The 15494-nt window shown below is 48.3% G+C and overlaps 1 protein-coding gene across 2 annotated transcripts in view; it reads right to left on the bottom strand.

Moving 5' to 3' along the window:
- cpne2 (copine II) overlaps positions 1 to 15494 on the bottom strand; it is a 401061-nt gene that overhangs the window by 293317 nt on the left and 92250 nt on the right. For both annotated transcript variants that reach the window (XM_085991234.1, XM_085991235.1), the window contains one exon: positions 15142 to 15240. In XM_085991234.1, coding sequence (XP_085847360.1) covers positions 15142 to 15240 — 99 coding nt within the window. The remainder of the gene's footprint in view (positions 1 to 15141; positions 15241 to 15494) is intronic.

The following is a 15494-nucleotide window of genomic DNA, read 5'->3' as shown; positions in this document are numbered from 1 at the left end:
AAATTGCCCCCCTCAGCACCACACCATGGCACTAAAATGCCAGCCACCACTCTTTTACAAGCTGGTGGCAGGTCCCACAGTGGTTGCCGTTTTCGTGCTTACCTTTGCGCAGCCGGTAACTGGCAGTGCCAGGCTGGAAAAAATGGCGGTGTGGTGATGTCAATCGGCGTGCAGAGTCCTAAGCACACCAGGTTAACCTGGCATGCAAACAGGCCGACAGTGGCGGTGTCAGCACCTCTTAAAGAGACACACATCTTTCAGGTGAGTTTGTATTTAAGCTTTTGGAGTTTTTTTTTTTGATTTCATTGAAGTAGTGGCTTGCTGAAATAGATGTTAAAAGTTTTTTTTTAAGTGTGTAGGGAGTGCTGTTGGACACTTGCAAGGACTTGGATGGTAAATGAAGGCCTTTGAGAAAACAAAACATGCTGCAAATACTCAGCAGGTGAGGCAACATCCGTGGAGAGAGAAACAGAGTTTACATCTCAGGTTGAGATGCTGCCTGACCAGCTGAGTATTTCCAGCATTTTATGCTATCATTTCAGATTGACAGCATCTGCTCGCAGAGGGAAGAGGAAGACACAGAAGAGGAGGAAGCAGACAGAAGGATGCATTCCAGACAGCCCCTTTGTGGCCGGGAAATGTGTGACGGAATCATCCACCTGTAGTCCCAGTGACCACAACCCCAATTCACCTTTCAACATTAGTCCCACAACTTACCTTCCATCTGTTACTGACCATCACAATGTCCTCTTGGCCACGATGCTGAAATAAAAGCCACCACAAAGCAAACTTTCCAATCCAGCTATATACGTTTATCCATCCAATGTGACATCAGGAAATCAACTCATCATATGCATTCTCTTAGTAACAGTCTTGTGTGCCTTTGCCTATCCCAGTGATGTCACGCAGTGCTACCCCAGTGGCTGCAGCTTGGCTGGTGGAAGGCTGCTGACTTTCAGTGGGGGACACTGCAAATGGCCTTGCTGGTTGACCTCGAGGAGCTGGCGGCTGGGAGTGTCAAATCCACCTCCTTCTTGTTCTTCTTCACTCTCCTCTCCCTCTTCTTGGTCACCCACTGGCTCGGCAGGCTGCATTTCTTGGGTGTGAAATGAGGAAGGTACAAGGATGGAGTTGTGGTGATGGAAGGGCAGGAAAGCATGAGGTGCCTGCCAGAAGGAGGATAACGTATGAGGATACTGGCATCTTTTATCCTTTCAGCCCCACCACTGGCCAAGAATGGCCAGCACCGTCTCCCCCAAGGGGGTGAGGTGAGGCTAGGAATGGGAGGTGTGCCTTGTGATTGGTGCAGCTTGTTGGTAGGTGAGTGATTGTGGGTGGGGGTCATGCATTGAGCAGTGTGTGAGGCTAGTGGTGCAGTTGGTAGGAGACGGCTTTTGAAAATGCATTCACTGACCTTGACCAGTGGTCTGAGGTCATGAAGCTTCTTTGGCCACTGGAGCCAGGTGGCGGTGTAGGATCCGTTCCTCCCCCTCCGCACCCCCCCCCCGCCAACGGTAAAAATTGGACTATGAAATATAAACACCCAGAACTGCAGAGCCGGCAAAATGGGCTCGGCAATAAAGTGTTAATTCAAACATTGCAGCCGAAACTATGACTGGATCACAGACAATCTAAAATACGAATGCTTCTGAACAAGAATATTCGCATATTCACTTACCTTAAGGGTTACATTGTCCACCTTAGACCATGGCCCCCGAATAACTAGTTTCAGTGCAGGCCTAGACAATGGGCCGGGCCTCGAACCTTTTGAATACGAATGCTAACAGAAACCAACAACCTCGCATATGCAGTCACTTTGGGAGGGTTGCATTGTCAGAAAGATCTCTCAAATCAATGGACAATTCACACATTTTGAAACAAATCGTACACTCTGAAGGGGGCCAGGAAATACTGCAAGTTGGTTTTGGTTTAAAGTAAGATCACTTCGAAGAATGTGGTGTGGAAAGCTGACGGCAGAACAGCGAACAGAAAGATTCAGACCTACAATCAACTCCAAGAGACAACCGATCGGGAGTGGTGATTGTATGTTTCAACCAAATCATAGAGGGGGCTTTTATGATTGAGTCTGTGTAAGTTTGTGAGTTTCAGTCAGATCACAATAAGGGTTTTGTGATCGAGTCTGGGTAACTTTATATGTAACAGTCAAATCGCGGACGGGTTTAACCGTGTCATATTGTGTCAATGCAAATGACCTTTGCGTAGGGGTTTGTATTTTGTGGTTGTTAGCCTGATATAAATCGTAGGGATTTATACTAGGGAAGTAATTGTGTGTGTGTGTTCAATAAACAAACGAATCAAAAGTTGAGCCAAAACCCTGTACCATGTGTATTTTGTTCTTATAAATCCTGACGTCCAAGAGCTGTGTGTAACGGGGGACCAGTATTGGAGAAAACCCCTTACAGTGGGGGTGACACTGCTGGCAGTGACCGCCTCGGTGATGTGATCCCACATTGTTCTTTTTGGAGGGCTTCCTGGCCCGTGGGTAGAGGGCCTGTCTTAGTGTTGACCCCCTGCACAAAGCTGGAGTGCTGTGTGCGAGACCCTGGCTTGCCGAGCCATTTTTCCCATTTTTTGAGGTTAGGAAGGGAATTCAGCTTTAAGAGCTGAATATTCACATTTGGGACTTCTTTTTAATGTTAATTTTTTTAAGGCAGAAAGGGCAGAAAATTGCATTGTTTCACTTCATTTTAATTTGTACCGCTTCAGTGAGCATGGCCCCTTGAATTCTCAGACCTCTTCATTGCCCACAATTCCTTGTGAGTTCCACAGCCTCTCTTCCAGAGACTGTGGGAAGCTGCAAAGCCGCACCTGCACACAAACTTTGCCTCGGATGCCTCCAGCAACGCCACCAGGACAGCGTTGCATGGCAGGTAAGCGGTGCACCAACAATCTCTGTTCCCCCACCCACCCCCAGACGAATTTTGCCCAGTTAGCATTGTGGCCATTTTCAGCGGCCGTTAACTCCAGTTTCCGGTGACACCAGCAAGTTTCCTGGCTAAAATGAATTTCTCCCCACCCCCCCCGGCGTGTGTTTTAAGCTTTAGACTGGTAATTCCATGCAGAGCACCTGGACATTAATTCAGATTTAGCCCAAAAGGTTTTATGCTTCAAATGCTGAAGAATTTTTCACCAAATGAGGGGGGGAAAAAAATAGGCTCGGAATTTCCTCGGAGCTGCTCCTGCTCCACCATTGTAACTTCACCAGCCGTGCGAAAGAACTCCTGTTTACACGTGTAAACATGGCTTACGCCGCACCTCCGGCGAAGTTACAATATCGGAGCAGGAGCTGCTCTGAGGATATTCCCTGCCATATTGATGATTTTGTTTTTCCCTCTCCAAAGTTAATAAGCAAATGCCACAGTAGCTCACTGTGCAAGAAAACTAATAAGGGTGGTCACAGGTCAAAGTGTTGGATATGTGGACAGCCCTCACAACAGCACTTTCAAGAGCAAGTTACCGTTACAAAGTCCTGCAGCCGTGCGGTGAATACCATTACAGAGCTATCTCGCATGGTCAAGTGGAACAAGAGCTTTTAAATGTAGACTAGTGTTTAGGTCTTGCTTGTGGCTTTCGGAGAAAGGAACTCATTACTAAGCTGCCAGTAAAATACCAGATCAATATTTATATTCTAAAGCTGCCTTCAATAAGTTCAGATTCCTCATTCATGCCAAACTGAGATTTTGCTCGACACAACTCTTAATGACAGGGGTGTAGGCAGCAAATATAGAAAGATAAATCGGACTATTTTCTTAATAGCGAGACTGGGAACTGTGAAGGAGCAAAGGGATTTGAGTGAGCAAGTTCACTAATCACTAAACGCGAGTGCACAGCTACAAAAAGTGACCAGAAAGGCTAAGGGCGTGTTGGCCTGAATCACAAGGGGGCTGTGTGGTAAACCACTGTTTGTATTCCACTGTGTACATGTCTGTACATGCCTCGGCTGACTCCTCCCACGAGTCCAGGTATAAAGGTGACTGCTCCACAGTCCCTCTGTATTCTGGACTGGTCGACCACTCGAGGCACACCTTCATTCTCTTGTTAATAAAAGCCTGTTAGTTACTCGCTTAACCTCAGTCTTTTGAGTGATTGATAGCGCATCAGGCTGGAATACAAAAGTAAGAGTACTGTGTTCAGTTTTGGGCACCGCACCTCAGGAACAATATATTGGCCTTGGAGGGTGCAGCCCAGATTCACCAGAAAAATTATGAGGGCAGTTTGCATAAACTTGGTTTGTAGTCTTCGAGTTTAGATGGTCGAAGGGTGATCTAGTCAAGGTGGCTACAATGATAAAGGATTAACTAGGGTTGATACACAGTAACACTTGGAGTGCGCAGAGCAAAGAGGCACAGTGTTAAATTTAGTTGGGCCATTTGGGAGTGAAATCAGGAAGCACTTCTGTGTACAAAGGGTCGTGGAAACCTAGAACTCTCTCCCCAAAAGCCTGTGGATGCTAGGTGAATTCGATATATTTTTGTTGGGTAGTAAGGGTAACAAGAGATACAACTCAGTGACTTATTAGGCCTCTTCAAAGGACAGTTAAGGGCCAACCGCATTGGTGTGGAACTGGAGACACATATAAGCCAAACCAGGTAAGGACAGCAGGTTTCCTTCTCTAAAGAAGATTAGTGAACCAATTGGGTTTTTACGACAATCTGAGAGTTTCAGGATCACACTTACTGATACCAGCTTAACATTTTTAAACTGAATTCAAATTCTCAAATTGCCACGGTGGGATTTGAACTTATGGGCTCTGATATTTATGGGGAGGCAGGGAGGGGATGGGATCCAGCAATCCTCACCTCCTTTCAGCAGCCAGGTATCCCAAGCCCCGGGAAACCCAGTCCGCAGCAGTTCGTCTAAAACAGTGGTTAAATTTGAGGCACGCAGCCTTTAGAATATTTCAATGACGTACCTGCCTCTGGAGAACAGGTTAGTCGCCCGCCCCCCAACCTGCCTCCGTTAAAATCGGAAGTGGGCGGGTTGGGCGGGTGGGCAGGAGTTTATAGCTGAAAAAATAAACACTAATCAGAAATGAATATTTCAAATAAAAAAGATTACTGTACATAATAATTCAACTTTGGAGTTGTGCTTGAACTTCACATGAAGGAAGTTAGTTAGTCGGGGTGAAATTAGATTTGGGTGGCAGTGCCAAACGGGTGAGAATGCAGCGGCCGGCCTTTTACACTGTGCCCAATTTCCTTTTCCAATGAAGTCAATTCCTTTGAAATTCACCCCCAGTGCCTTGTAACTCCCCGGTGTCCTGGCCAACATTTATCCCTCAATCAACATCACAAACAATTTATCTGATCATTATCCCATTGCTTTTTGTGGGAGCTTGCTGTGCGCAGATTGGCTGCTGCATTTCCTACGGTACTGTACATAAGTGACTACACTTCCAAAGCGCTTTACAGCCAATGAAGTAATTTTGGAGAGGCTGAGGTCATGCAAGGCGCTGTATAAATGCAAGTCTTTCTTGTCTTTAACTTATACACAGTATTTTATACACAGATTTTCATGCTCATTAGCACAGACTAAGAGAAAGCTAGCTACTGTATAAATAAATGTGCCACCACTGACATCTAAAGCAGCAGCTACGGAGAAAGGAACACTGAATATTATACTGAAGGAAACTGGTTCCTGCATGACCAACAGTCACACCCCTCAAAATCAAGAAGCAGCTGTGTCACAGTCAGGGACTTTATTTTTAACATGTTTTTGCGAGCTCTTTGTAAGCTGACATATCGTGGCTCAGGCTCTCAATTCAGAAAATACTCAATAATTCGGAAGGTGAATGAATGGGCTTGTGAAAGGAGCTTTTCTAAGAGAACTTGAATTTACCATGACAACTGCATCTGCTTACGTCAGCCTCAATTTGCATTAAGGTCACAGAATAAATTCTTTTCCAAATGAAGGAACAATTTTTATTTTTATTTTTGACTGTATTGCATTACCGATCAAACAAACAAAGCACTTGTCCCGGTGAGCATGTGACCAACATTAGAATATCTTTACACTCTTTGCCAATGTATGCAGATTTGGACGTCTGCATTCCATTTTGATTCCCCCCCCCCACCCCACCTCAGTTTTATCCTTTATTAACTCCTACCCTGTTGTGTAGTGCCAGTTTTACAGTGGGGATACTGTACATCAGTGCAATGATTTTTGACACTTGATGCATTTTCAAGCATGTTGGAATAGGCTTTTTAAATACACAGACATTTTTCAGCTGTGTGCAATGCTTCATGCAAGAGAATATACTCACTGCGCTGGATTGAAAACTGCAATGGTGAATCATGTACGTTGTGTCAATTTATTATAATTGCTGGTTTCTTGCTGTACCACTGTACTTCTTTGAGCCAAGAAATTACTGTTTGCAATTTGAGTCTGCAACTCCTTCTGTCTGCTATTTTAATGCAAGTGTAAATTCATTTATTTTAAACTTTGTAAACGCCTCAGTTAAAATACAGAGAGGATTTTCATACAAACATATTAAACATTTGTCTGCTAATATTGCCAGTGGTAAAAAGTAAAGAAAGACTTGCATTTATATAGCGCCTTTCACTACCTCAGGTTGTCCCAACGCACTTTACAGCCAATGAAATACTTTTGAAGTGTAGTCACTGTTGTAATGTAGGAAATGCAGCAGCCAATTTGTACACAGCAAGCTCCCACAAAGAGCAATGTGATAATGACCAGATAATCTGTTTTAGTGATGTTGATTGAAGGATTAAATATTGGCCAGGACATTGGGGATAACTCCCCTGCTCTTCCTCAAAATAGTGCCATGGGATCTTTTACATCCACCTGAGGGGGCAGACGGGACCTCGGTTTAACGTCTCATCCGAAAGACGGCACCCTAGACAGTGCAGCACTCCCTCAGCACTGCACTGAAGTCTCAGCCTAGAATTTGTGCTCAAGTCTCTGGACTGGGACTTGAACCCACAACCTTCTGACTCCGAGGTGAGAGTGCTGCCAACTGAGCCATGGCTGTGGTAACTTCTAGGCTTCGGTCTCAAAAATGAATGGGTAATAATATTAAAGTATAAAAAAGCTCTTTGTTGCAGTAACTGACATAGGACCTTCTTATTCTTATTTTCATCGGGAGGTGCCTCGGCCCTGTGGAATTTGTCATCTTGTGCTCGAGTCAGGACCTTTAGCCTCCAAAAATCAAAAGTGTGTGCACTCAGTATACCCTGGCATAGCCTCCACTTCAGGCCTGCTCCTGAACTGGAGGCACAGAGCCAAGTGAGGCTTTGGTTCTGCAGGCATTGATAGACCTCTGGTACATCACACAAGTGGCAGCCTTTCAGGTGCAAATCTCAACCTCAAGTGTTGGCAGACTATTCAAACAAAAGTCATCACCCTCTCTCTGTCCCTCTACCTCTCCCTCTCCAGCCAGGAGCCACTCCATTGTGATCAGGAGCAGGAACCCTAACTGATATTCCCCATATTAGCTGAATGATGCTGAAACCAATTGCAGAATACAAACCACTGATCAGATTAAGATCAGCTAACTCTGAACCTAGGACCATCCTGATCTCTGTGTCCTAGGGTCATACCTGGTCAAGTATTTAATCACTTAGCCATCAGGAGACCCCCATCACAGTGTTGGGGGAGGGGAGAAAAGAAGGGGATAGTAATATTTCTTTGACTGGCTTTTTATTTAACATGGCTTGAGTTTAACGATCACCAGTCTGTAATTCCTATTATATTTTGAGCAGCTAGCTCAGGTTGTGCAAAAGACCAGGCGAGCTGTACAGAATTCACGCACTGCAGTGAAACCCTTACAGTAGTTTCACTAGTTTCCCAATGATAATACTGTCCACAGTGAATGTAGCATTCCTGAAAATCCAATGGTCATGGGCCACGCACTCTGAACTCTAGACTAAATATTCCATCTGCATGAATAAACGTGAGGGTTGAGTTACGGTGATAAGATTGGTATGGGTGGGGCGGGGGAGGGGGGGTGCAGCCACTCAGATATGGGTAGTCATTTTGTAATGAGGCAAAAATGACGAGAATAAAAGAAAAAAAAGAGATTTGCATTTATATAGCACCTTTCATGACCACTGGACGTCTCAAAGTGCTTTACGGCCAATGAAGTACTTTTGAAGTGAAGTCACTGTTGTAATGTGGGAAACGCAGCAGCCAATTTGCGCACAGCAAGCACCCACAAACAGCAATGTGATAATGCCGTGGTTTTTTTTGTTATGTTGGTTGAGGGATAAATATTGGACAGGACACCAGGGATAACTCCCTTGCTCTTTTTTGAAATAGTGCCATGGGATCTTTTATGTCCACCTGAGAGAGCAGATGGGGCCTCAGTTTAACGTCTCATCTGAAAGATGGCTATACATCAATGACATAGCTCCCTGTCATTGGCACCATAGCAATGTTGGCTATTAGGAATGCCATGCACTCCTGGCACCCAGAACTCCTCTAGGGACTGTAGAGAATTTAAATTTTAACAGGCTGCTTTACCCAGCACAATCTATTGTTCTCGGTAAGGCAGGAAATATGGAAGAAAACAGGAATATATATATTATATATTTAAAATCTTCAGCCTGCGTCCCTGCAGCAGACCATTTCCCCGCTCCTGTCCCACCTGAGGTGGACATCCTGCAGTAGCAGATATGCCCCTGGAGGCCATCAAAATTATTCATGTGATCCTGATCCTGGGAAATCAGCCAGGGTCAGATGTGTGGCCTTGCCTCATGCAGAAGCCTTGCTGAAGTTCCATTACCATGGCAACTGACAGGAAATTCTGCCCCCATGATTTCTGGTGTCACTGTGAAAATGGTTACCTAATAAGTAAAGATTTAAGAGAAAAGCCAGTCTCAATATTACCCCAGGCCTAGTAAAGCCTGGGGATTCAGTGACCAGCTTTCCTGCTTCTCCCACTCCATAATTTATAGACCATTTCCGACATTGCTCATGTGGGTTAAACACCGATCGGGGTTCAAATAGCGGCAAGACTGAAATCCGCCATACGTTTAAAGGTAAACACGAAAATCATCAAAATACCTGCTACTGACTGTGGAATGCTGGACCAGCAAAGGCTTAGGGCTTACCAAGATTGGGTTGCAAATGAAAAGACAGAAAGAAAGAGGGCCGAATAAAGAGGGAGAATGCATGTCACAAAAGGAAATAGGGAAATGAGAAAAAAATATATAGAAAACCAAGAAGAAAAAAAAAGGAGCCCTGCAGGAGAGAGGGGGAAACCAAGCAGATAAACCAGCTACTCATCCTTAAATGCAATAAAGCTAATGAGAGCCTCATTTGGGATTTGACAGCTCAATTTCTTTAGTTTTAGTGAAAAATTCACAAAAGTATTGGTGAATATTTGTTCTGTAGAAAGTGTACATAGATCCTTAATTTTTAATATTTCTTGAAATGCTTTGCCAGGCAAAAAGGTTTTACAAAGTGAAATAAAGTTGGTAAATGTAACAAGTAGTCTTTCACTGATAAAGCAGGAAACATTGGTTGTGACTGCCGGGGGTAATGATAGTCAACAGAGATAAACAAACCAAAAAAGCTGGAAAAATTGAGTTTTTCCAGCTTTTTCTGTTGTTATTTCAGATTTCCAGCATCCGCAGTATTTTGCTATCGAGATAAACAAACCCCCGAGTATTGTAGACGTCATGTCTCTGCGGTTAAAAGGTGAGAAGTCAAACCTTTGAAGTTTTGAAATGCAGAATACGACATAACTCATGAACCGAACCAAGTGGTTTTCTGCCACTTTTGCAAACTTTAGGAGTGAATGAACAACTTTGGGCTGTGATAAGGATAAGCCACACAGGGTGAGTTAATGTAAACATCTGACAGCTCAGACCAACATTAAAGGAACATTTCACTATCTCTGAATGAATGATTTAATGCAAAAAGATAAGGAAAGCTGTATAAAGCACAGTGGCTAAAGAAAATCAGCACTGCAGTCAGAAGAAGGTGGCTTGGCCAGTAATCTCGCCTACATGGATCAGGCTGCAGTCAGAGGAAGGAGGGGCCTGGCCAGTCTTTTCGCTTACAAGGACCTACAATCAACACTGGACCAATCATCGGCGGGTGGCTGTATGTATGATTTCCTGTAATATTATTGGTGAACTGCTCAAATAGTGGTTGGAGTTTTGAATCTGTCTTAGGAACAATAAAAGGTTAAAGACAGAACCCGTGTGTCTGGTGTAATTTCTCATAAGTCTCAAGTCCAAACTCTATAACCTGTTGGATGGGACGAGGGGTAATTCCGCACATCTTACAGTTCGGCAAATTTAGCGCCATGGAGAAGGCTTGCTCTGTGTGTGTGATGTAAAGAGAAATCATAACTGAGTTCTTTATAAAAAGGTTTTCAATCCTGTTACATGTAGCACACGGAGGAAATCTTTCCCCAGTGTGACGTTGCAAATGCAGAAGAAAACAAAAGACTGTGGTGACAGAACCATGGTATTAGGAAGAATAGACTAGGGCCTAGAAATTCAGTTGGTTGCGCCAGCAGTTAGTGCCTTAAGAGAAGTGAATTTCGGGTGCTATGCGTGTAGCGCCCGGGCGCAGCGCAGTTTGCGCCTCGCCCCAAATTAAGTTGACCCTTAGCGCCGGCGCAAAGTTTAGCGCCCGCCCGGCTGCGCGCGCAGAAAATGACGTCACATCCTCGTGCAACGCCCTTTGCGCGCCCCGATTCCAAACTTCAGTCGGACTGCCCCATTGTGCGGCTGGCGGCCAGAGCGTTTGTAAAATGGAACGCAACACAGCCGACGCGGGCCCCGGGGGGCGCAAATTAAAGGGCACGTACCCTGCAGTATAAAGGGCAGCCATTTTGCAGCAAACACTCTTGTGCAACGGATTTCTGGACACACAACAAGGAGGAGAGCTAACTGGTTTCGTGCAGCAATAGCTCAGGTATTTTTGGACTCAGGCCAAAGCGCTGCAAGTGCCCTGTTGGAAATTTGACTGTTTGCCAGCATTTGATGGGGGTTGCATGGGGTGCCAACGCGGAGTTTCAGCGCCATGTGCGTAGGGCTCGCAGACGCGGGGTCAGAGGGGCAGCCCTGGCTAGAGGCAGAGGGGGCAACAGGCGTCGGCAACATAGGCCTTACCCAGTCAGGGTATACCACCAGCAGCACTCCTACCTCACCATGAGTGGCGCGCGATGTGTAAAAAGGCTGAGATTCCGAAAGGAGGTGGTTGCAGAGATCTGCCACCTGCTTCGCAGAGATCTGCGTCCAAAGCTCAGGTGCAGGACGTCTCTGTCGGTGGAAGTGAAGGTGACGGTGGCATTGAACTTCTATGCCACCGGCTCCTTCCAATCCGCTGTTGGGGACATAGCTAACATATCCCAGTTCTGCGTGCATCGCTGCATCCGCCAGATGACCGATGCCCTTTTCAGAAGGAGACGCCAATTCATCTCCTTCCCCATGGCCCTGGAGAGCCAGCATCAGCGTGCAGTGGGATTTGCAAGACTCGTTGCCTTCCCCTTGGTGCAGGGCGCCATTGACTGTACATATGTGGCTTTGCGAGCACCTCTGGAGCATGGCGAGCAGTATCGCAACCGGAAGGGCTACCATTCTCTCAATGTGCAGCTGGTGTGTGACCACAAGCAGCGCATCCTGGCTGTCAATGCCTGCTTTCCAGGCAGCTGCCACGATGCCTTTATCCTGCGGCAGAGTACTGTGCATGACATGTTCAAGGCACAGCCTCCCCCAAGAGGATGGCTACTCGGGGACAAAGGCTATCCTTTGTGTACCTGGCTCATGGCCCCGCTCCGCGCGCCCAGGACCGCTGCTGAAGAGGCATACAACGAGAGCCATCAAAGGAGCAGAAACATCATCGAGCAAACTATTGGGGTCCTCAAGCAGCGGTTCCGCTGCCTTGATCGTTCCGGCGGATCTCTGCAGTATTCGCCGCACCGGGTCTCCCAATTTGTCGTAGTTTGCTGCATGCTCCACAACCTGGCTCTCCGCAGGATTCAGGCACTGCCACCTGACGTTGGACCACCACCTCAGGAGGAGGAGCAGGAGGAGCAGGAGGAGGAGGAGGAGTACGTTCCCAGGAGGGAGCGACAAGGTCCAAGGGCCGTCCGTCGGCAGCTTATTGAACGTAACTTCTAAGCCCCCTGTCAGGGAATGCCTTGTGGCCATGAAGCAAGATGAATGCAGCCGCTCCGCAAGCCCTCAGCCGGCGAAGGCAACAAAGACTAACAAGAACAACCATGGACACTGTCTGAATAAAGATAAATTTATATTTGACAAAAATGAAACCCCTTCCCACATGAATCCCAAAAACAATCAACGGCCCCCACAAAAAGTGCAACAAACGACTCACTCCCACAACCTGGGGAGGAGTAACTCCACATTTGAACAAACCAGGCCTCAACCTCGGCCTTAACGCAAAAAACATACCCATAAACAAAACAACCATGGGCAAAATAAAGATGTCCACCACCATATAAAATGAAAGCTGGCCACACCCTCTACTTAGTGGCCCGCGAGGGCGAGAACTTGTCCAGCCTTTTGGCGCCCCTGCCCGGCCTGCTGCTCCTCCGCAAGCTCTGCCCAGTGGCTGCTGCGAGGCTGGGGGAAGGCGCCTGAGGGTCAGATGTCCTTCCGCCAGATGGCCTTGGGGGGCGGCCTACACGGGCTTTGGGCCTCGAGGGGCCGGCTGTTGATTGGCGCACATGTGCATGCCCACCATCAGCTCCAGCCGCTTGCCGTTGACGCTCCACTGGGGGAGTGGCGGCGACGGATGGCGCAATGTGGGCAAGCTGGCGTATTGGAGGCGCTGGCTGGTGATGTCGCACGCTGGCACTCGCCCGGGCATGCACTGCATGATCCGCACCAATCAGCCGAAGGGTGGATCGCTGTGCTGCTGCAGCGCGGCGGGTGTCCTGGCGATGCCTGGCTGAGGCAGTGCGTGTGGCAGCAGTGAGTGCCCCTGTTGCCCTGGTCTGCGCCCGCATCACAACCGCCATTGACTTGACGGCATCAGCCAGCGACTCCATCGCCGGAGGCATCCGTTCCACTACCTCCATCATCATCCGGCCACTCTCGGCATTTGATGCCCCAAACTCCCGCACACTGGTCGCCAGCGACTCGATGGCCTCAGGCATCCGTCCCACCACCTGCATGAGCTCTGTGTGGCGGCGGTCTGAATCCTCGGCCATTTGGTCCAGCTGGCGCGCCTCCTCCGAGGTGAAGGTGGCCGGACTGGAGGCGGGACTCTCCCGCTGGGGAGCAGGGGTCCGAGCTAGGCGACCCTTGGCACGTTGCTGGCGCCGAATGTCCGCAGCAACTGCACTCCCCTCCGATCCTTCCCCCCTCTGGGGGGAAGGCCGCGGCCCACCCGCAGCCCTCCTGGGTGGCTGGACGCCACTGGTCCCAGCAGCTGCACTCCCCTCCGAAAGTTGCTCCAGGCTCTTGTCCAGGGAAGACGTGTCCAACACTTCGCCCTCTGCTGCGGGACCTGAGTCCTCCCCTGATGGTCCGGGTTGCTCTTCCTCCTCCTCCTCCTCCTCCTGGTCGGAGGGGCTGTCACTGGCAGCTTCAGGGAGCTCTTCGTCACCAGCTGAAAGCAGGAAGGCACAAGAGTAGCTTCAGAGTGAGGAGAGGGCGTCAGCGAGGGAGTCATGACTGGTGGCATTCAGCGCATTGGTGGCACAGTGGCAAAGGAGGTAGCTCGGATGCGCAAGTGCGACGAGAGAGGGCCAAAAGGCGAGGTCCTTACCATTGCCGGGCAGCAGAGGGTCGGCTTCTCCGCACGCTCTGGGCACAATCACGCGGCCTCCCATGAGGCCACTCACGCGCTCCTCCAGGGGAGTGAGCTTCTGGAACTTGGCGCGGCCTCCCCCAGTGATGTCGCGGCGCTTGCGATTATTCGCAAGTTTAGCCTGCAAGAGAAAGGACGGGCTCTAAGTACGGTGTGTAGCCGTGACGTAGTGTGCACTGCCTCCCATGGTGGAATAGCTTGGCCAGAGTGTAGCCCTGATCTAGTGTGCACTGCCTCTCATGGTGGAATAGCTTGGCCAGTGTGTAAAGTGCAGAATGTGCAATTGATGCTCATGACTGTCCCAAAGCTGCTGGCTGAGGGCTGCCCATTAGGCCTTTCAGGTCCCTTTGCCCATCATGTCAGGTGTACATGCAAGAATGAGGAGGAGAGTGGAGAGGGTACTCACCCTGACAATCCTGGTCAGGTCATTGTATTTCTTCCGACATTGCACCTTGTCCCTGGGGGCATCGCCGTAGGACGACACCCTGGTGGCGATCTCCCTCCAGGCTTTGGTGTAGACGCGGTGGGTGGGATTCCTGCCAGTGTCTGGGAACAAGATCCTGCGCCTCTTCTCCAATGCTGTCAGCATGATATCCAGATCACGCTCTGAGAAGCGCAGGGCACGCTCACGGGCCTTCTCATGCGTTGCCATGGCTCCTTGGGCTCAGCAGCAGTGTTGAGGCCTAGTTTGAAAGCTGCAGTGTGCAGGGCGTGGCAGCAGACCAAATCATCCTTTCCCCCTTTAAGAGCTGGCTGGCGCCACGGGGTCTGCTGTCAATCAAAAAATGACCGCACCCGCGCTGCGCCCCGCCTCGGCGCTATCCCTCTGCACCGCCGGCTTAGCGCCTAAAGATAGTCGTGTAACGCCTCTTTTAGCGCTCCAGCAACCTCTTAGGGCGAAGCAACTGAATTTCGGCGAAGGGGGCGCAACTTTGGGGCGGGCGCTAAAGTCGGGCGGGCGCTAACGTTAGCGCCCCAAAACTGTCAAAACTAAATTTCTAGGCCTAGATCATGTCACAATGTTTGGCCATTGCCTCCTAAATCTGGGCCCCATATTACTGCAACTCCTGCAGACTAATAACCTCTCAGTCCATGTTGGAGTCTGTGGAATTTCTAATCAAAGTTATCCAAACAGGCAAATCCACATCCAGATGAGCATCATTTAATCAAGTACACAGAGTTTGAAAGTGTTCACGTCACTAATGTGAATTGTGAGCTTTCCCACCAAGAACCTACCTAACGTGTAGTACAAAGAGCAGAGCTGCAGGACAATGCTCAGGATCCCTGCACCCTAACTGGAAATTTCAAAGACAGCCAACGCCGAACTAAACCGATTATCAGAAAGGTGCCATAGCCGACCCTTTGTACCTCTGCCGAGTTGTTTGCTTCGGACATCTTGGTCACTGTGGTCTGGCTCTCTCCGATAAAGTCATGTCCACCATCATTATCATAATCATAACACAGAATCTGGAACAAGAGAAGCACAAACACATTGCATTAACACCTGAACTGCTGCCAAATATAGGTCAAAAGATTAACAAGCGTAGATTTAGTTTCTGGCCTGTGTAGGTGATGTGCAGAAGAATGCCAGACAATGTTTCACAAGCCACTTTGCAGTGTCTGTTAGTTACTTTCCTTTATAGAATCATGCAGCACAGAAGGAAGCCGTTCGGCCCATCGTGCCTGTGCCGGCTCTTAGTCCCAACTCCCTGCTCTTTCCC

Source organism: Somniosus microcephalus, chromosome 6, assembly GCF_052327205.1.
Source record: "Somniosus microcephalus isolate GS21.2 chromosome 6, FLI_Smic_1.0, whole genome shotgun sequence".
NCBI classification, from domain to species: Eukaryota; Metazoa; Chordata; class Chondrichthyes; order Squaliformes; family Somniosidae; genus Somniosus; species Somniosus microcephalus.
This window is presented reverse-complemented; position numbering and strand designations above follow the sequence as displayed.